The sequence below is a fragment of the Hippocampus zosterae genome, chromosome 16 (genome assembly GCF_025434085.1).
Source record: "Hippocampus zosterae strain Florida chromosome 16, ASM2543408v3, whole genome shotgun sequence".
In the NCBI taxonomy this organism is placed as follows: Eukaryota; Metazoa; Chordata; class Actinopteri; order Syngnathiformes; family Syngnathidae; genus Hippocampus; species Hippocampus zosterae.
Window position 1 is genome coordinate 13,449,636 of NC_067466.1, and position 19,814 is coordinate 13,469,449.

The following is a 19,814-nucleotide window of genomic DNA, read 5'->3' on the forward strand; positions in this document are numbered from 1 at the left end:
CTAAATAAATAAAGGAAAAAACACGCTAATAATTTCGGAATTTGTCGATATGTTCAGTGATACAAAAATAAAGGAGCATTAAAAACGAACAATAAGAAAGTAAAACAATGGTGAGCACGTGAGCTCTGCTTGGCTGCCACTCGCACAACAGCAGCACACGACCACTGTGGACTTCTGCCCACGCTGAAATAAATGCGCGGTGTTGTCATCGGTCTCAAAAAAATTGGAGCGAAAACACGGAGAAAACGGACTAATGTTGCCGAAATGAGCCTGGACGCGTGAGTACAGAATTTAAAATGTACATGTTATGTTTACGTGGACGACCGTCGTTGCGCGCGTTTCTTGAGGATTTATTTACACAAGACTGTATTATTAACAACAAAAAGACAACTAATAATAATTTGACTTCGAATACGTTTCATGTGCTCATTCTGGCCAAACTTCAATAATTCCCTTTGTGTTACTGTACTTGAATATACCGCGGACCAAAGTTGCGCTGTAGTTTTCAATTGGAGCAAAATTCGTCCATAAATGTACAGTAATATACATTTGCAAAAAAAAAAAAAGTGCCGTCATTTACAAACTTCTATGATTTTTTTCTCTTGTGGTGAATGTCAATAAAATAGCATGTTGTTTTATTGTGAATTTTTTTTAAATAAAATAAGACAATAGGAAACCGCAGAACATCTTTGAACAAAATAATCAGTCAGTTGACAATTCCAAAATGCAACATTTGCCCTCTTATGTGACACGAGTTGAACATGCACTTTTTGGTATGTTTAATCCTAATCAAATTCACATTTGGACCATTATAAATTACTATATCTCCCTATGTATTCAATTACAATTTATCTATCTGTCTATGTATCTATCCTTCAAGTTATTGCCATAGAGGTGTTTCCTTTTGACTTTTAAAGTTTCTTTTGTCATGGAGGAAGAGGAAAATTCCACAATGATGTTTGCTTCCTTCCTGTTACTCGGGCTCCTGACATCCACGAGCAAATTTGTCCTGCATTTTTTGGTGATGTTTGCTTGTTTTGTGTTTTTTGTACCCAGCAATGTTAAAAGAAGGTGGCAATCAGGTTTAGGGTGAAAAACGAGACATCGGAATGCCACAAGCTTCCTCGCTGCTCTCTCTCTTGCTTGGGCTCATGGGATATGGTATGTGGGACCAAACTGACTCCATCACTGTGGTACCCGCACAAGTACGGGTGTGCGGGCTTCCTCCGGTGAATCACTGAAGTAAATGTTCAACTTGAGTGTTATGTTACTGGAGCTACAAAAGTGGTGTACATTTTAGTGTACATTTTAACACCCATTATTGGTGGTTTTAAAGGAATGTACTTTGTACTAATAAGTAAAGGAATACACTTGGTATGTGAGAATCAATTTGTAGTTTTAGACACACATTTATGAGGGCAATATCATAAAATATGAATCTAAGTCCGTCATGAACTGTGCAGTGCACCGCATCATGAGATTCTTAATATTTTATGTGTCGTTTTGTTGACCAAACTAGTAGTAGCACCTCTCATGCACTTGCCATTTTTGTCCTCCCTGGTCAAAGCTTTGGCAGGGCTCAACATCTGGCCCTCCTTCCACGTTGCACTTAGCAACGCCAGTGTCTTCGTGGACTTCAGCACCAAAATCAACAACAGCCTCATCCGCCATCTGAGCCTCTCTCTAATTGACATGGACATTAACGCCACCCTCCTGACGAGGACTCTGCCCAGCAACCAGTCTGCCGGTAGGGTGGAGTTCGGCTGCTCCTGTTTCCTGTATGCTGGAACTTTCCGCTTCCTCCTGAAGCAGCGCAGCACAACTGAGGAGTCGCACTCAAATGGGACAGGGGGTTCAGAGAGTACAGCGTGGTGGTGGAGTTCAGAACTGCAGGTGCAATGGCCCACATTTCACATTGCGGTCGAGAGGTTTGGAAACCACTCGGGAGCTTTTCAGGCAAGTACATTTTCAATGCAGCGAATATTCATCGCTTATTTCATTTATCCAGCCATTCTCTGTACTGCTTATCCTCACTAGTTTTGATAGCGACAAGGAGTTATAACCCTTTAAAGTTGATGTGTGTCATCTTGGAGCTGCTAATAAGTTTTTAAATGTAGCCTCACTTTACTCTTCCCTCGCATCTGTGCCCAAAGAAACGCCCCAGTTGCTAGCATGACTTGTTCATTAATGGAGTATTGCTGAAAACGAAATGTTACCGGTTTGATGTTGTATTTTTTTGGAATGTACAATCAATTAAAACATGAGAGGCGGTCTATTTACCTATTGCTAAAGGGTCAGCAATATTTTGAGTAATGAGGGTGACCACAGCGCCATTCTACCCTTTTACCCGTTTGCACATTTTTTTGTGACAAATCGCTTCACAATCAAGTTAGAGCCACCCCGGGGATAAATTCCGTTGCTCTTCCTCTCTCCAGCTCGGAATATCCACCAATGAGCACTTCCAGCCTTGCTCTAGCATCCTCGAACCTCCTCTGCTACTAAAAGTCAGCTACGTGGAGTACAACCAGATTGGACGAAAAGGCATCAACAAAGTGCAAGCCCGCACGCAACACCCAATCCAACCTCTCCGTTCGCAGATGATCACGCTTCCCTGCGCCTTCCCTTTCACAGATAGAGACTTCATACAAGTGTCCCTCCGCTCTCCTCACTCAGCACAGGAGGTCAAAAGCTCCAGTCCTCTCTACCTATCTCACATCTTCTCCTACAAGCTGCTAGTGGAAAACGCCATTACCTATAGGAGTGGGTGTGACGGGACTATGACCGTGAAGCTAGTAACGCCACCTTGCGCTCACATCGATGGGAAAGTACTCTTGTATAAGGACGGCGTTGTCGGAAGTGGCGTCACCGTCTCCTCTGGGACGGGAGCAGGAGGAACAGCAGTGATGAACTTCGGGCAAGAGGAGCCGTCCTCTCCTCCGTTGGCTTTTAATTGGCTCACTCAGGGAGAGAACGAGACGGAATTCAACTGCTCAGTTTTTGTCCCAGGAAGGAATAAGTACTGCTTCCGATTTGTGTTTAACTACAGCCGCTCGCCGAGCCCGGCCCAGACCTGCCTGGTGGTGCACAGGAGCGAAGGTGGGCGGAGTGCCAACTACATGACTTTATTGTCAAGTTTTTGTTCGGCGTGTTCTCATGGATGACTGAAAGTGCCGTTAAATAGAGGCTTCAATGCGTATTATAATTTAAATTAATTGAATTAGAAATATAATTATATGTATATGTACAAAGATACAGACGATTGAATAATTATGATAATCAATCAAAATTGAGATTAAATACATATGAGTCCATTTCTTAAATAAACGTTTTTTTTCAAACCACATATAAATATTTCATATTGTATTCCGTATATTTTGGTTATCCTTCTTGTTCAGATTCTTGGGGGCCTTGGAAACAGTGGAGTGTGTGCAGCGTGAGCTGTGGAGAGGGCGTCAGGGAACGAGTGCGGGAGTGTTTGTTGCCCTCTAGTGTGCAAGGGAAGCAGTGCAATGGAATGGTGAAGGAACAGTCCTTCTGTTCCCTGGAAGACTGTGCAGGTCAGTCACTTATCCTGGTGTATTGCCCTGTCTTGATAAGCTCAACAATGCTGCCGAACATGTAAAGCATGTCAGTCTGACCTCATAATCAAAGGTTATCCTTGATCCACAAGTTTGTCCATTTCTTGTCGTGCCCCCGACCCCTCCCCTCCAGCGTTTCCAGCTCCTTCTCCATCTCTTCCTCCCACCCTGGCTGGAGTTGGCCTCTTAGGTGGCAACATGGTGGTGATTGCCGGTATCTCCCTCTGCCTTGCCGTCATTCTGGCCACTGTCGTCATTACCGTGTGGAGGAAGCTCTGTCACACCCCTCAGTGCAGTAGCGTCCGTAGAGGCTCCATGCATTCCCCTGGCGGGCGGAAACTCTCCGACGAGGCCTCCATTTGCGGCAACAGCCTCCCGAGGCCGAGTCTGGTGGGCGTTAGTTCGACCCAGATCCACAGGCCTTCGCTGGGCAATCCACCTGTTCCTCAGACAGTGGCGATACCTCTCTCACAGGATCCGGAGAGGCTGTCTCCCACTGGTCAGAAGGTCCTGCCTCCCATCTTTGGGTACGTATTTAAATCAAGTTTAAAAATACACTTTTGAAATTGGTGGGTCAAAAGAGGGTCAAACTGCTCACCCAGTGCTGGGTTCAAAAGGGATCAAGCCTCCCTAAATCCAATCTTCAACCTAATCTGCTGGGTCAAAATAATGAACCCAACGTTGGGTAAAAGTATGTTAATCTACTCAAAATCCACAGTGACCCAGCGACTTGGAAAAAGTTCATTGAATGGCCGAGCTCGGCACTCGATTTACTCGTGTATCAAATCACTTTTTTTTTGTTTTGCTGACAGTACACAAGAAACTGTTATTTCAGTGTACAGTACAATGTCTTATGTCTCCTCCAGGTACCGCTTAGCTCAGCAGCAGTTAAAAGAAATGAGGAAGAAGGGCTTAACGGAGGCCACACAGTTCTACCACGTCTCCTCAAGCCCAGTTCAGGATACTTCGGTCGAGATTTCACCAACCAATCCCCACGTTCCTTCGCCCATCGAGTCCTCCTTTTCTGAGCCGGCGTCGCAGGCCTCCATGATCACGCCGGACCAGCCGAGTCCCAGAGTGGACCTTGTCTTGGGTCCCAAAGTATCTGGTCATACAAGTGGAGGCAGCAACAAGTGGCGAGACCGCACTGCTGATTGGGTGGAGATGGTGGAGAGGAGCGGCATAGGAGGTCTCCCAGAGCGACCGATGAGAAACGCATATCACAAGAATCCCAATTTCCGCAGGACCTCCAGTTTTACGGAGACGAAACCTCAGCTTTTGTCTGCAGGACACTACCGTGACAGGAGCATGACTCAGGTAACCTCATAGGTTTAGTCATGTCATTCAACCGGCTATTACAGTATAATCATGGGTTTGTTGTTTTTGTGTCCAGCCACAAAGCAATAAAAGTAATACTTTGCCGCCATCTTGATGCCAAAGAACTATGTTGAAATGAGTTGAGGAGTTTCATTTTGGCAGCAATAAGGGTTTGCTGCCATCTTGGCAATTATACACCTTTCAGGGTGTGCGTCAAATACTCACTTTTTTCGGCAGGGTTGAGTGGCACACAATGAAATATTTAAAATGTGTACCTTGACTCACTGAAGGTTGGGATTTTTTTTTCCTGTTCAGGTAGGATCTCGGACCCTTCCCGAAGGAAACTCGTGGACCAAAGAGAGAAGAGAAAGGTCCCCTTTTAGCACCCACCCCATTCCAGAGCATGATGTCCCAAAGTGGGCCCATTCAAGAGCTGAGAGGAATCCCTCGATGCAGAATTCCATTCCTTCACTAGTAAAAAACATGGGAACGAACACCTCACCAAAACATGTGGACCACTGTGGTGCTGAGGAGAGACAGGCGAGGCGCGAGGCGGGAAGCAGAGCACACGAGGGAATCTCAGGGATCGGTGGCCCGCTCACGAGTACTGACTGTGAGTACGGAGCAAACCTGAGTGTGGAACGGGCCGAACAGAACTGGAACCGCCGCGGTCCATCGCCTATCCAGAGGAACATGCTGGCGCGGAAACTAAAGGAGGCCCAGTCCTGCTCCAGCGTCAGAGGACGTCAGCGCAGCTCCACCTTCAGCGTGTCGTCATCTGAAAACAGGAAAGAATATGGCCGCCCGCGTCCTGGTTCTGGATGCTACGTCGCCACTGAAATTTCTGTGTACACCTTGAGGGAGGCGGAGCAACGGATTCTGGACCTTCCACCAGAATACGCAGAAGACGAGAATTAGATCACAAATAAGAATGATCTCCTCTAACTGTGATTATTTTTCTCAGGAGAATTTTAACAGGATTTTTCAAAGCATTCATTTTATCGTTCACACTCCTGTTATATTGTCAATTTTTAAGTACCGGTAATCGTATTTTTATCGTGAACCTTCATATATTTATGGTTTGGCAATCACAAATTCACCTGTTCATTTTTTTCCCCCTCAATCTACTGTCCATATTTACTGGCTAACTCATGAGTTTCCTCTTTATATGACAACCACAGTTTTTAAAAAAATCTTTGCCACTGTTTTCAAGAAAATGAAACATTATTACACACAAATCCCTTTATAAAATGAATGATGTGCAATTTGACTTTATTATGAGTTGCATCACATACATTGCTGGTATCGGTTGCTTATTTGTAATGGTAAAAGAAGATATTGTCCTCTGATATTTTACTGTCAAAGAGCAATAAAACTGGAGTCTGTCTGTAATTTTTATGCCGTACGGCTGGTGTGTTTAGCCTTCCCCGCCACCGCTGCCCATGGCGTCCAAGAAAAGCAGAGGGCGCACCTTCATGGTGGTGTGTCTGAGGGAGTACCAAAGGCCCCGCCATGTGCCCCACACGATCCCATTATCAAACTGGCCCTTGTATTCCCCTTTGCGGTAAAACTTCCCATTCAGGTTGGCAACATGGCACCTGTCGAGAGAAAGGAAAAAATAACTCCCAACGGCATTTTCCATCAAAAGTACATCACAACATTTTCTAAACAATCAAGTGCTTGATCACAAAGCAATGCAGAATTTAAAGATTAGCAGCCGTACTTCCATAAGTCTCACCTGTTGTACCACCAACCTCCGTTGTTCTCCTGGGCACAGCTGCCTTGAATGTAGCGATCATTGTCCTGTCCGTGAACAATACAAACACATCATTATCAACTCATACTATTCAAACAATACTTAACAGAAACAGGAGCCGTGGCCTACGAACCTGATCCCTAGTGCTAAACTGCATGCCATTGAGGCCCGCGGACCACTGCTCCACCATGCCGTTGCCACCTGCCAGAGCATCCCCAGCTTTCCCGCTGTACAGCTCGTACTGTAGCCGGTAATGATCCTATTCATAAATCGAGACTTTAATGTCACAAGAAAAGATTACAGTTCCTCCATATATGAAAAAGAGTCGAATTGTGTGACATACGGCTTCATTAGAGATCTGGAAATTCTCGTAGTATGCGTGACTTCTCTGTCCCGCCCAGTCCATTAGGTCTATCTTCACCAGATTCTTACCTTGCGATGCAAATTAGCAAAAAAATTAAAATAAAAATCAGTTGGCTTACATGCTTTCTGATTGAGCTACTGAAATAATTGATTTTTGTAATATTCTAAATTATTGTGATACATGTACTGTATATAAAGTATCCATCTCTCTCTCTCTCTAAATTCTGTTATTGCTCACCATCCGAAAGCAGGGAGTAGATGTGCTCGTTTCCTAACCAGAACTCATCATTCCATTTCTTGAAGTCACCAAAGCCATCTCTGTAATCCACCCAGTCTCTACGAACAGACACACATATTACCGGTACATGAACAAAATGATTTCATAAAAACTTCATGAATGTAACACCTGTTAAAGTCAACTTTTCCATTTCGCCTTCTTTGGAACACCGTCCATCCTCCTCCGTCGTCCATGTCGCAGTAGACCAAAATTGGCTCGAGGTGGATTTTGGGCCTGATGCGGTAAAACCCACTGGTTGGTCTTTTTCTGTCAAACAGCTCGGAACAATCTAAAATCATAACAAAAGCTAATTATTACAAATATCTGGCAGGTGATAACCGAGATAAAGATAAAGACATGTCAGAATAACTGCTGGGTGAAAAGGTCCCCCAAATGGGACCAAGCCAATCCTGGGTTATTGATACGCACAAAACACACAAAACAAAATACAAAACTTGCATAGTTTATAATATTGTAGGTGTATGAATGAACAAAAATCAATATTATTGGCACAAACAAAAGATGTGATCATTGTGTGAATGCTTTGTACCTCGGTCATGGACAATTAGGTTTCCCGCTGTTGGAAGAGGCTTCATCAGGGTCGTATTGGAGTTTGCCAATGCCCCATTGTCATTGTTGGAGCCCGACGGAGTCCGAGGAGGTGAAATCGGGCGGAAGAATTTGTGCTTCTGCAAGTGGTCCACCTGCCATGTTCGGATAAGGAGTTTGTTTTCTAGTCTCTTTATGCTTCTCTTGAGAACTGCAACATCTGCTCTGCATCCCTTTTGTTGTAGAGACACACACACGGACAAAAAAAAAGGGAAAAAAATGATTGAAAATCCATTTAGCGATCAAGAGGATAAAATACATTACCCACTGAAAACTGTTTGGATGATGAAGTCTTGATTGGGAAAACCAGGAGAAAAGACATCAACACTAGGAAGGAACACCTGCAGGTCTAAAAAATTGAAAACATTGCACTTATCCACAAAAATATTATGCTATTGATATGACTTGATAAAAACAGCAACTACCTTCATTTTGCAGTGTTTCTTTTGCTGCCTCAAGGCTCCGTGCTCTGTTGTCAGTACTTATTTCAAGATATGCTGGGTTGGTTCTGCATGGTCCACATTAGAGAAAAGACATTGCCAAAGTACAAACCCAAGTTTCTCTTTTTTTTTCTCCCACCTCTATCAAGCATTCCACGTTCCGGGAAAAGTAGCTGATGTCATTCCTAATTCCGGGAATACTTTTTCATCTATGACATTTGTCTTTATATCAGTCATTCCATATATTTTTGTGTTTAAATAAGCACAGATAGAACTTCAAACCACACTCAAATTAATGGACAGTTTAGAGTGTGCCAATAACAACAGTTAAATAATGAATAAATAAATAATCAACCTATCAACTGGCCGAACTTGGCAATACGTTAAAAAAATGAATAAACCGAAAGGAAAATAAAAATCATCTTCCAAGCAATAAATGAATAAAAGCTCAATAAATACACCTGCCTATAGGTAAGATAAACAAATTTTAAAAAATTAAATCAATTAATTTGTGAAAAATTTATGAATAAAACAGGAAAAAGCATCATTGATTAAATGAATAATCGGATGACAATAAATCGATTAATTGTTGAACCTCTAACTTATTTATTAAAAAAGGAATAAACAATACCAGTTCAGTAAACCACATAAAAGAGGGGGTGGGGGGAACAATCAATGAACACACCTGCCAATGACTACACAAACCCCCCCCCAAAGAAAAAAATTCTCCTGATAATTTACGAATAAGAATAACATGGCGTTTTGTTCCCAAACGTTATTTGCTCCACGTTCAAAACAATCTCCTCTTTTGCGCAGTAATGAAAAGCAGATGTGGCAAAGAGGAGGAGGAGGAGGTGGCTTAACTTTTGCAACAGCGAGATGAGGGGGGGGGGGATATCCAGGAAGTCCCAAATACGCAAAAACCGCTACGTTAGCACAAAAAAAGGGAGGCGTGAACGAGTAAAACACAAAGCATCCGTTTAACCTTTGAACCGTCTTCCTTTCACTCTACGACGAGTCACAAGACCGATTCCCGGCAATTCTCTCGAATGTCAATGCCAACGGTAAGCAAGGAGAGACACTCGAGCGTTCCAAGGAAAGCAACAAGAGGGATTTGCACTCGCGTCTTGCTTGGTTCGTGCTTTTTTTTCCCCATCCCGCTAATTAACCTCATTAACCACCTCGTTGTGCTCCTTTCCACGCGCGCAATTTGGCGCGTGGTTTTCTGCATCCGAACGCTGCACGTTTGTTTGTCAATCTCTCTCTCTGCACGCTGCTCTTGGCATCATCTAGAAACTTCGGGTTCACAGTAACACAACTTTCTTAAAGTCATGACCACGGTCCACTTCAACCCGGGTTCGGATTCAGGTGTCAATGGGTGAGGAATTAAAGCACACGCACACACCAAAAACACATGACTTCCTTCGAGGAAAGATTAACCTTGTGCATGTGTGTTTTTACTGCATGGTTTGATCCGTTTAATGCGTCACTTATTTTTTTTCCCAACAAATGTGTGTGTGTGTGTTTTTTTCCAGAAGTGTGGCAAGGATGGATGATGCCAAAGTGGAGATTGACAATGGGCAGGTTGATGCTATGGAACCAGACACTATGTACCAGTGAGTAAATTGCATTTGGGATTATTGGATTATGTTACATAGGAGGAGTGGTTAGAATGTCTGCCTTGCAGTTCTGAGGTCCTGGGTTTGAATCTGTTCTGGCCTTCCTGTGTGAAATCTGAGTCAACCAAACTCACAGATCCGATCATGATCAACTTTGGAGGCTCTGCTGTAGTATTTTTAAAAATCTAAATTCAATCATATCTTGTTGACTGCTGCTCCAAGTCACGATTAATATGGACTAAAATGAAACTAAACCGTCTTATTTTCCAGCAATATCCGGAAGAAAATTACCCCCTTTGTTATGTCCTTTGGATTCCGGTCAGTATCTTTCAGAATTTTCAAAGCAATACCGTTTTATATTGGAAACTAACATCCCGTATTATCACCACTCAGTGTTTTTGGAGTGGTACTGATCCTCGTTGACATCGTGCTGGTCATCGTGGACATTTCTCTGCCAGCCAGGAGCAGAGAAGTGGGAAATACTCTTGAGACCGTATCCCTGATTATCTCCTTTTTCTTCCTGGCCGATGTTCTTCTCAGGATCTACGTGGAAGGGTAGGCGCACGACGTGCAAACCGCTTGCAGAAAATACAAAGTGTGCTCCGATTGGCTTGTTAAAGAGGAAGTCATGAAAGGAGGAAGTGAATGAAATGAAAAAGCCCAGCAGGGAAAGCGCTTCCGGGAGGTTTTGAAACGGCCGCGTTGACCTGCGACATTATCATGGAACATTTTATTCATTAATTTCTGTATTTTTTTGTGCGTGTGTGTTAAAGATTCAAAGTTTACTTTGGCTCCAAGCTGAACATCATTGACGCCTGTGTCGTGGTGGTCACATTGGTGGTCACCATGAGCTACACCTTCACTGACCTGTCGGGAGCCAGCCTCATTCCAAGGTACTCGCAAAGTAGACTGCATGCTTAATATGATCGTTCATCATTAAAATGCAATCAAAACTTTAAAATGAGTCTCGGGTTCAATAATTAGATGCCAAATCTTTGGAGGCGGCCCGGTAGTCCAGTGGTTAGCACGTCGGCTTCACAGTGCAGAGGTGCCGGGTTCGATTCCAGCTCCGGCCTCCCTGTGTGGAGTTTGCATGTTCTCCCCGGGCCTGCGTGGGTTTTCTCCGGGTGCTCCTATTTTCCTCCCACATTCCAAAAACATATGTGGCAGGCTAATTGAACACTCTAAATTGTCCCTAGGTGTGAGCGTGGATGGTTGTTTGTCTATGTGTGCCCTGCGATTGGCTGGCAACCGATTCAGGGTGTCCCCCGCCTACTGCCCGGAGACAGCTGGGATAGGCTCCAGCACCCCCCGCGACCCTAGTGAGGATCAAGCGGCTCGGAAGATGAATGAATGAATGAATTAATCTTCATTGGGTGTACCTAATGAAGTGTCTGATAAGGGATTATTTTTATCATTCTCACAATGGAATTACATTCTGGAAAGATTTGAAGTGCCTGCGCATTTAAACGGAAAGCAGTGCTCGAGAGATCGTTACAATCTGTGCGGTAACTCTCTCTGGTATTTTCTTCATCACTTTGTTTTCATTGTCGCTTCCTCCGCAGGGTGGTTTCCTTTCTGCGCTTCTTGAGAATTATCATCCTGGTGAGGCTGTTCAGGCTAGCGGCTCAAAAGAAAGAGCTAGAAAAGGTCACAAGGAGGATGGTAAGACTGCACCGTTGCCATGGACGCAAACTCAATCGGAGGGAGACGTTAGCTTTTCCCGTCCGTTTCTTCTCAGGTGTCCGAGAACAAACGGCGCTACCAGAAGGACGGCTTTGACTTGGACCTCACCTACGTCACAGGTAGGAACCCCATCGAGTGACCGTAGCGTCTTGAAATCACCATTTTTATCTTCTTGTCCAGATCGGGTCATCGCCATGTCTTTCCCTTCATCTGGGAAGCAGTCGTTCTACAGGAACCCAATCAAGGTACGTGCAATTATTGCCATTTCATTCATTCATTCATTCATTCATCTTCCGAGCCGCTTGATCCTCACTAGGGTCGCGGGGGGTGCTGGAGCCTATCCCAGCTGTCTTCGGGCAGTAGGCGGGGTACACCCTGAATCGGTTGCCAGCCAATCGCAGGGCACACAGAAACGAACAACCATCCGCACTCACACTCACACCTAGGGACAATTTAGAGCGTCCAATCAGCCTGCCATGCATGTTTTTTGGAATGTGGGAGGAAACCGGAGCACCCGGAGAAAACCCACGCAGGCCCGGGGAGAACATGCAAACTCCACACAGGGTGGCCGGAGCTGGAATCGAACCCAGTACCTCTGCACTGTCAAGCCGACGTGCTAACCACTGGACTACCGGGCCGCTATTGCCATTTCGACTGCTCCAAAAAATTCAAAAAAATAATTAACAGAACCAGCCAATTTATGGCCACTCGTGTGTTAGGCTGCTAACCTCGATGGTGTGGTAGTCATCGCTGTGTTAACCAATTGGTTGACCAAAAAAAAAAAAAAAAACGTTGCTTCGACTTCAACAGCAGGAATGAACCTCAAGCCGCGTGTTTTCAGAAAGACAAAACAAGATGTGGTTGGTGAGATGATTACAATCTGTTCACGTGTCTATTTATGACCTCACCTAATGTGTGAGGTCATAAATAAAAAAAATTGAACTTTCTTCTTGCATTTGAATTACATTTGCCGTCATTAAAGTGCTTGTCCTGTCTGTTTGCTTCTCAGGAGGTGGCTCGGTTCCTTGACACTAAACACGAAGGCCATTACAGAGTTTACAACCTTTGCAGTAAGTCAGCTTCGCAATCATTCAACCGTAAAATTGGTGCCGGCGGAGCTATCGACCGTCTTTGAGAAGCATTGAATCTATGAGGGAAGAAAAAAAGTCCTCATTTTTGTCCCATGTTAAGATCTCAGGGGACTGTTGCAAACAATGTACAAAAAAAAATCTGAATCAAGTAAAACCGCTACATTATTGTTAAAAAAAATGTTATTTTGGCAGGTGAGAAAGGCTACGACCCCAAGTTTTTCCACTACAGGGTTGAACGGGTTTTCATCGACGACCACAACGTTCCTTCTTTAGAGTGAGTTTCTCCTCTGACCAAATTTGGTCAATTTCACAGTTTTCATATTTCACATTTCTGTTCGTTAGTTTCCATGTGGTTCTGTCATTTTTACTTTGTGTTGGATATCTGCTTCGGATCGGGGCTTATTTGGATGAAAATGGCTGCTTCAAATCAAAATGGCAGACGTTTTTATTTATTTTTTTGGTATGCATCCTGTCAAGATAGAAATGGACACCAAATTTTGTGTTTGTTGTTAAAATGGGGGTGGGGGGGCGTTACTATTTTTTCTTTTGGACACCTGGATTTTTTTTGGGGATCACCTGATAATAAACATGACGTGAATTAAAGGTCATGAAAGATGCTTTCCAAATTTACATTGAGAAACACAGAAGTAAGATAAAAATCACAAAATTCAGCACCGGTTAAGAAGTATGGGGAAATGACATCCGATTTAATAGGGAATGCGTCCAAATTTCAAATTAGTGGAGTTCTGCACTGCACTGAATGATGTTGTCCTTTAATATCCTGTGTGTGTGTGTGTGTTTTTCAGGGACATGCTGAAATACACCGCGGGTGTGAGGGAGTGGATGTCTGCTGATCCCAAGAACGTCATCGCTATTCACTGCAAAGGAGGGAAAGGTGATTCCTCTTTTTGGCAGGGCTACAATTTCTCTACTGCACATGTGCACAAATGCTAATTTTCACCTTTGTATCAGGTCGTACTGGCACTCTAGTTTGCACGTGGCTTATCGACAGCGACCAGTTTGAGAGTGCACAGGTGAGGCGGACTAACAAGAGGTACAATATAGGCAAGAGATTTCCCCCGCACCCCAGCGACAGCTTTTCATTTGATTCCATCTTTGGCCTAATAGGACAGTCTGGAGTATTTTGGGGAGAGGAGGACAGACAAGAGTAGAAGCTCCAAGTTTCAAGGAGTGGAGACGCCCTCTCAGGTAAAGCGCCCTACAACTCTGCTCAAGCATTTCTAGTCTAGGCTGGTTTTCATTCTGTTTTGTGCGTGCGTAACTACAGAGCAGGTACGTGGGGTATTACGAGATCATGAAGACAAAATTCAACAGACAGCTTCCGCCTCCAAAGAGCCTCAAAATCAAGAGCATCCGCATCCACTCCATAGCAGGTCCAGCAACCCCCCCCCCCCCCCCTCCCCACACACACACACACACACACACAGACAGAGGCCACAACATGAACTGCACAATCTCATCATCCAAGATATTCAATTTTGATGGAGACTTTGTTGACAAGCATAAATGATGCATGTCATAATTCACATCACATCCCCTTTCGCCATAAGGTGTGGGCAGAGGTAACGGCAGCGACTTGAAGGTGAAGATAATTGTCAGGAAAGAGCTGGTTTTTCAGTGTGTGTGCGCCACGCAGGAGAACTGCACAGTAAGTCACCGGCTGTCCCAACGGAGGTGGGATCGCTCGCAAATCGCAGAGAGACTCACCTTGTGGCCGTTTTGGGGTTTTAGGTGTTTCCCGACGTGGGTAGCAATGCAGCAGTCATCAGCCTCCAGAATGGGCCTGCGGTTCAAGGGGACGTCAAGGTCATGTTTGAGTCCACCGCTGTGAGTGTTTTTACATTTTGGAACCACATGTTAAACAATGCTGTCTCTGTTAGAGAAGACAAAGCTCTCCCATGTTCAATTTGCAAAACGTATCCTCCACAGGGTATCCCTAAAGGATATGAAGACGTTCCCTTCTACTTCTGGTTCAATACTTCCTTCATATCAGATAACAAGTATGAAAGTCCTCGCCTCAAATTTGCATATTTCCGATTTATGTTGACTGTAAAATTATCTCACTATCATCCAATGGATGTCTCCACAGGCTGTTTTTACCCAGAGAGGAATTGGACAACCCGCACAAACCCAAAATGTGGGACTTGTACAAGGAGGACTTTGGCGTCACCATGTTGTTCTTGGATGTCTAGTATTGTTATTGTTATAATAAATGTTCTTTAGCAAGATGGACGCCTAAGAAACTTTTTTTTCTAACAGACTTAACGAATGAATTCTATCAGTCTGTAAAAAAATGACGGCAAATGTTAAGATGTGCAAGTTTTTGTGGAACACCCATATCAAGAAAAAAAAAAGAGGCTCATGTTGTGGTCAAAAGGTGAAAATAAAAGCATGTAATGTAACCAATTCATCAATAACGGATGCCTACTTTTGATTTAATTCAAGAGTGCTCCGGAGAAGTGAGGTCAAGTGTTGACATATGCCACCAGCCAAATATTACATCTGCACAAGCTAATAAGAGCAAATTAAATACGATAGCAAATACAACCCAATTTCCACCTTTGCAATTTCTTTGGCTCGTTCCGTCACAGGCCTGGAGTGATCCGACGCAGCGGTTTACCCACAATAAGTAATATAAGTAAATTTTTTGTCGTGGTTTTACACATGCATTTTACTAGTTGAACTGGGAAAAAATAATTAACTATGCTGTTATCAAAATGTTAAAATTATGTAATGATATACACATTTTAAAAATTGAATTACTGAAAGAAATTTCACAATTCTCCACTTTGTGATGCCATTTTGTCCACTTATTGTTGCACCCACATCTTGTGAATATTAAAAAAAAAAAAAGCTCAAAAATCATTTTAATTGACAATCAAGGACACATTTTATCCACAAAAATATCCAAACCATCAATTAACAAGCTATGTACTGTATGTCATGATGCAGATGGACCTTGTGTATGTCAAATACTGTACGGTGTACTTTTGAATTGTGTGAGCATATTTGGATTCGCTACTCATCCGCTAACGTTAAAGTGCAAACAGACAACTTTTGGGATTGATTGTGACCAAACATTATTGCATTTCAAGTCATCAGAAGACATTCTTATCTGGAAACATTGCACTTTGACCACCTACTTCGAATACCAGCAAAGTTCCTCACCTAACATGGAATTTTTCTCACTTTGACACCATCGATGTAGTTGCATTTCTGCAGCATATCATACCTGCCGCTTTGCAAAAAGCACAAGGCGGCAGTTTTGCAAGTCTCCTTGCACGGCTCGGAAACGTGCCCCTTGTGTCGAAAGTACCAGAACTTCTGGAAGAGGCGCTCATCCCCGATGAAGCCCCGTACGAGGCCGTCCAAGTCGGAGGGGAAAATGCTGGACAGCCCGTAGGCCTCTGTGGCACGGTAAAGCAGAGTCCACTTGGGGTGCTCTTGATGTTCTCCCGGTTTGCGGTTCGCCTCAGTCAAGTTGAGAATAAAAGTCTCGTGGTCCAGAACCAGCCGAGAGCTGCCTTGGTAGTTCCCGTCTACGTAGTAAACGCGGTAACCTGGAAAGTCGATCAATCGATGGGTTCCGCGGGTACACGGTTAAGATAAAAGTCGTGACATGCTTACCTGGGTTTAAATTAATATAGGTGGTCACACTGGGAGAAATGAACGCAACCCCCAGTGGCCGAGTTACGGTCTCGCCGTCGTAAAAGATCTGGAATTCATCAAAGTGCGTGTGTCCAAAAAATTGACCTGTAATGGTACTTTCATACCTGGAAAGAAAAAAATACTTAACAGAGTTCTCGCGTCATGGTTGTCATCAGAAATAAAATACATGGGAAGAGGACTTTGAAAAATAAATTTTCAATTCGATTGTTCAAAATCGTTAGCCGCTAAAGTAGCATTTTCTAAAATCAACGTACCTGTTGACAATATGATAGTAGTTCCAGCTCCAGCTCGCCAAACACATACTAGGTGGAATATGGCCAATGATATGAACCTGTGCACAGAAAAACAATTTCAGTCATAAACACAGCGACCATCAACTTTGGCCTCATAAAAAAAAAACACTTTCGCGATGTGTGCAATTCCCTACTTCCTGCTCACCTTCTCCCCTTTGTCTTCACTGGCCTGGAGAACGTAGACCAGCCACTGCAGCTGGTTGGCCGGGTCGGTGGAGTTCACCATGAGCCAAAAGTTCTCCCGAGCGCAAAAGTTCATGTTGAGGGACACCAGCCTCAGGCCTGGATGGATCTCAGTTGTGTAAAATCCCCCGTATCTGCAATCGCACGCCGATTTATTAATTTTTTCGAGGATCACAGATAAAGGAAATGTTCTGTCTTTGCTTTGTCAGAATAATGGTAAAGATAAAAGCGTGACAAGTCAAATATCCTGCTTAGAAGTATGCATCATATCAACTGTATTGGCTGAGAACTATGCCAATTTATTTTTATGTCAGCGTCATTGTTACACTTTATGTAGTTGTGGGCTTTTCGACTGTGGTACTGTAGAAGGGAGGGGGCGCGGAAGGTTATGTTTAATTCCTAACTAGAAAGGAAAATGCATTTAAGGAAAGAAACGTTGAGCCAACTGACATCAATTATATAAAGCTTTCCAGAGAAGCTCATATAAAGATGGTGATCCACCCATACCCGCCCCCGCCCCCCCACCTTAGTGCATATTCAAATGCAACCCACCTCAGAGACTTCAAAGCCGACTCCGGCAGCCATTTTGACCACTCGTCCGCCATGGTGTCATAGAGCCAGGCGGAGGATCTGTTGCCGTGAACGAAAGGCGGCGGGAAGCTATTCACCGGCGTGCTCTCGTGGTTTCCAATCGAAGGGTAGACCGTCACATGAGGCCGAAGGTGTCTGAGAGAAAGATGAGACCGGATCAGTTGGTTGAAACCGAGCCGACTGCAACACCGCTGAACGTTCCAACAGTTTTTTTACTTCTGGATGAGCCTGGTGATGACGGTCAGAGCAGTGAGCTGCTGTTCCCTGGTCTGAGACCAGACATTATGCGCCGGAATATCTCCCGTCCAATAGACCCAGTCCCAGGGTCCGGCCCCGGCCAGATTTTCCAAGAGGTTTTCAATAGTCCTGAGCGGCAGGTCGCATTTGCTGTATGTTCCCCAGTAGCCCGCCTCACCCCGCCGCCATTTGGGGGAGTCGGAGTCATTACGGCAGCACAGAGGCTCCTTGCAGTCGGCGGCGCTGCCAGTTGCGTACTCCTGTCATTCAAAATAATAGACAATTGCTTGTTTTGGGTCTCACGAGTGATTCTTGAAACATGAACAAGGGCGCCAGTTCATTAAATAAAATGCATGTTTGACCCACATCTATTATGTACACGCACACAAAAAAAACCATTTTAAGTAACACATTTTAGAATGAACAGCTACCGGTAATTTAATATAACAAATATGACAGGACTGTTGATGATGTAAATGCTCATCCTTTCAAATGATGCAATCTTACATTGTCCCAGTGGATGTCTGTGAGAAACAGAACTCTGCTCTGTGGCGAGCCGGGTTTAGGCGGCACGGGCGGTGTAACGGGAGGTTTGGGATCCTTGGGCAAAGTTATGTTCCACGACGCGTAGATGTCAAACTTGCCGCAAGGGGGGCCCAGTAGCAGGCCGCACGCCTCCGACGGCCACAGCAGGGACTCTTGTAAGGCCCGGATGAAGTCTTCCCGAAAAAGCTCAGTGATGTTACGACACACCTGCTCGTCGGCCAGGTGGAGGCGGATGCAGGCCTCGCCCATGGCGTAGGCCACTCGCTCTTCGTTTATGTCACTCTGGAAGAAAAATAATAAATACATAAATCCAACACAAGGACTGGATGTTCCAAATCTACTAAATGTCAACTAAATATTGAAATATTGACATCCGTATTGTGTTTTATTGTTTTTGTTATTGTAAAGTGTCCTTGGGGTTCTTGAAAGGGGCTTATAAATATATTATTATTATTATTATTATTTGATGAACTCACACTGGTTGGGAATCACTGCTTTGAAAAATTGCATATTGTGCCCTATCTTGTAGCTTCCTTGTTTCACTGTCGTTTAAAAGATTAGTTGCAAAAGTACTCACATGTACGAGTCTATAATCTATGCTCGAGAATCTATACTCCAGCACAATTGCGTTAAAAAAGTGCCATGTTGTCTGTGAACTTTGTGTTCAAATCTCGGGTTGGGAGCAAAGGTAAACAGTAAACAGAAAAATCAATACTGTACTAAAATCAAGTACAGATACATGAAAAATCTAGTCGAATAGAATAAGTATTTATGTATGTGCAGTCGAGCCTTACCAAGAGCGCCACATCCAGGAGGGTGAAGAGGACTTGACACATGCGGCACGAGATGGTGGTCCAGTTAAATTTCATCATTGGCAAGCGGAGACGCTCGATGACAAGCTGCGGCTGACCCGAGTTCAGCGTCGGGTAACACGAGGCAGTCAAAGGAAACACGAACAGCAGCGCGCAGGTCAGCAACGCGAAGCGGAGCTGCGGCAAAGGTAGCGGTGTCATATTGTTCTCGTACAAGCCTTTCAACGTCCCAGCGTTGACCAAACACAAACACAAGAGAGTCGCTTAGGGGTGAAGAGGAAACATCTTCATGATTGTAGCGGTGAAACGGAGCCAAGTGGAGAAATGACGAACTAGCAAACTTTTAGCAGGTAATTCAAGCTAGTGCAGGCTGGAGCTTCGTCGTCGTCGTCTGAATCGTTGCGAGACTTGCAACAAGAGGCAAAACAACAACAACAACAAAAGTTGTGAAATTCTTGTTGGCATCCGCTTGTGGCTGCGGCTCAGCCGAGCGTCCGCCGACAGACTCTTCTTTAAAGGAAGTCAGTCAGCTGATTGGTCATGTGACTCACACGTGAGCGACATTGTTTTGAAACCACTGCGCATATGACAAACGTTTGTCAATTTTTTTATGACCCGTCGTCCTGACTTCATATGTGTTGCGTTCAAAGACCTGTACTAAAGGACTTTGAAGTGGCATCTTATTTCTCGCGATTGTAATCGCCACGACAAACCGTCATTGGGATC

The 19,814-nt window shown here is 44.2% G+C and overlaps 4 protein-coding genes across 7 annotated transcripts; 2 read left to right on the top strand and 2 right to left on the bottom strand.

Moving 5' to 3' along the window:
- The first annotated feature begins 114 nt into the window (after positions 1–114).
- On the top strand, positions 115–6,287 carry LOC127588201 (thrombospondin type-1 domain-containing protein 1). The gene is made up of 8 exons (XM_052046824.1): positions 115–278; positions 1,057–1,161; positions 1,568–1,956; positions 2,436–3,096; positions 3,396–3,557; positions 3,712–4,105; positions 4,445–4,895; positions 5,211–6,287. Exons 2-8 carry the CDS (start codon positions 1,110–1,112, stop codon positions 5,811–5,813), a joined length of 2,712 nt encoding a protein of 903 aa, XP_051902784.1. The 5' UTR covers positions 115–278; positions 1,057–1,109; the 3' UTR covers positions 5,814–6,287.
- On the bottom strand, positions 6,151–8,844 carry fgl1b (fibrinogen like 1B). Its single transcript, XM_052046881.1, has 9 exons — positions 8,326–8,844; positions 8,169–8,249; positions 7,842–8,073; positions 7,421–7,580; positions 7,253–7,350; positions 6,995–7,083; positions 6,785–6,910; positions 6,634–6,698; positions 6,151–6,493 (listed from the first exon to the last, which is right to left on the bottom strand). The coding sequence occupies exons 1-9, from the start codon at positions 8,329–8,331 to the stop codon at positions 6,313–6,315; spliced, it is 1,038 nt and encodes a 345-aa protein (XP_051902841.1). The 5' UTR covers positions 8,332–8,844; the 3' UTR covers positions 6,151–6,312.
- Positions 8,845–9,211: 367 nt separating this feature from the next.
- Positions 9,212–14,985, top strand: tpte (transmembrane phosphatase with tensin homology). 4 transcript variants are annotated; one of them, XM_052046852.1, is made up of 19 exons: positions 9,212–9,474; positions 9,634–9,718; positions 9,876–9,956; positions 10,230–10,277; positions 10,353–10,514; positions 10,733–10,852; positions 11,525–11,624; positions 11,701–11,764; positions 11,826–11,890; positions 12,655–12,715; positions 12,929–13,010; positions 13,543–13,631; positions 13,709–13,770; positions 13,865–13,945; positions 14,025–14,130; positions 14,308–14,405; positions 14,489–14,584; positions 14,687–14,757; positions 14,847–14,985. In XM_052046852.1, exons 2-19 carry the CDS (start codon positions 9,672–9,674, stop codon positions 14,947–14,949), a joined length of 1,536 nt encoding a protein of 511 aa, XP_051902812.1. In that variant the 5' UTR covers positions 9,212–9,474; positions 9,634–9,671; the 3' UTR covers positions 14,950–14,985. The 4 variants fall into 4 exon arrangements, with proteins under 4 accessions (XP_051902812.1, XP_051902813.1, XP_051902814.1 ...); XM_052046853.1 differs by having other exon boundaries at positions 9,212–9,404; XM_052046854.1 differs by lacking the exon at positions 9,634–9,718 and having other exon boundaries at positions 9,213–9,404.
- A 622-nt stretch (positions 14,986–15,607) lies between these two features.
- Positions 15,608–19,663, bottom strand: smpd1 (sphingomyelin phosphodiesterase 1). Its single transcript, XM_052046842.1, has 8 exons — positions 19,071–19,663; positions 18,238–18,558; positions 17,710–17,990; positions 17,455–17,628; positions 16,865–17,036; positions 16,681–16,757; positions 16,385–16,530; positions 15,608–16,317 (listed from the first exon to the last, which is right to left on the bottom strand). Exons 1-8 carry the CDS (start codon positions 19,287–19,289, stop codon positions 15,926–15,928), a joined length of 1,782 nt encoding a protein of 593 aa, XP_051902802.1. The 5' UTR covers positions 19,290–19,663; the 3' UTR covers positions 15,608–15,925.
- Between the last annotated feature and the right edge of the window lie 151 nt (positions 19,664–19,814).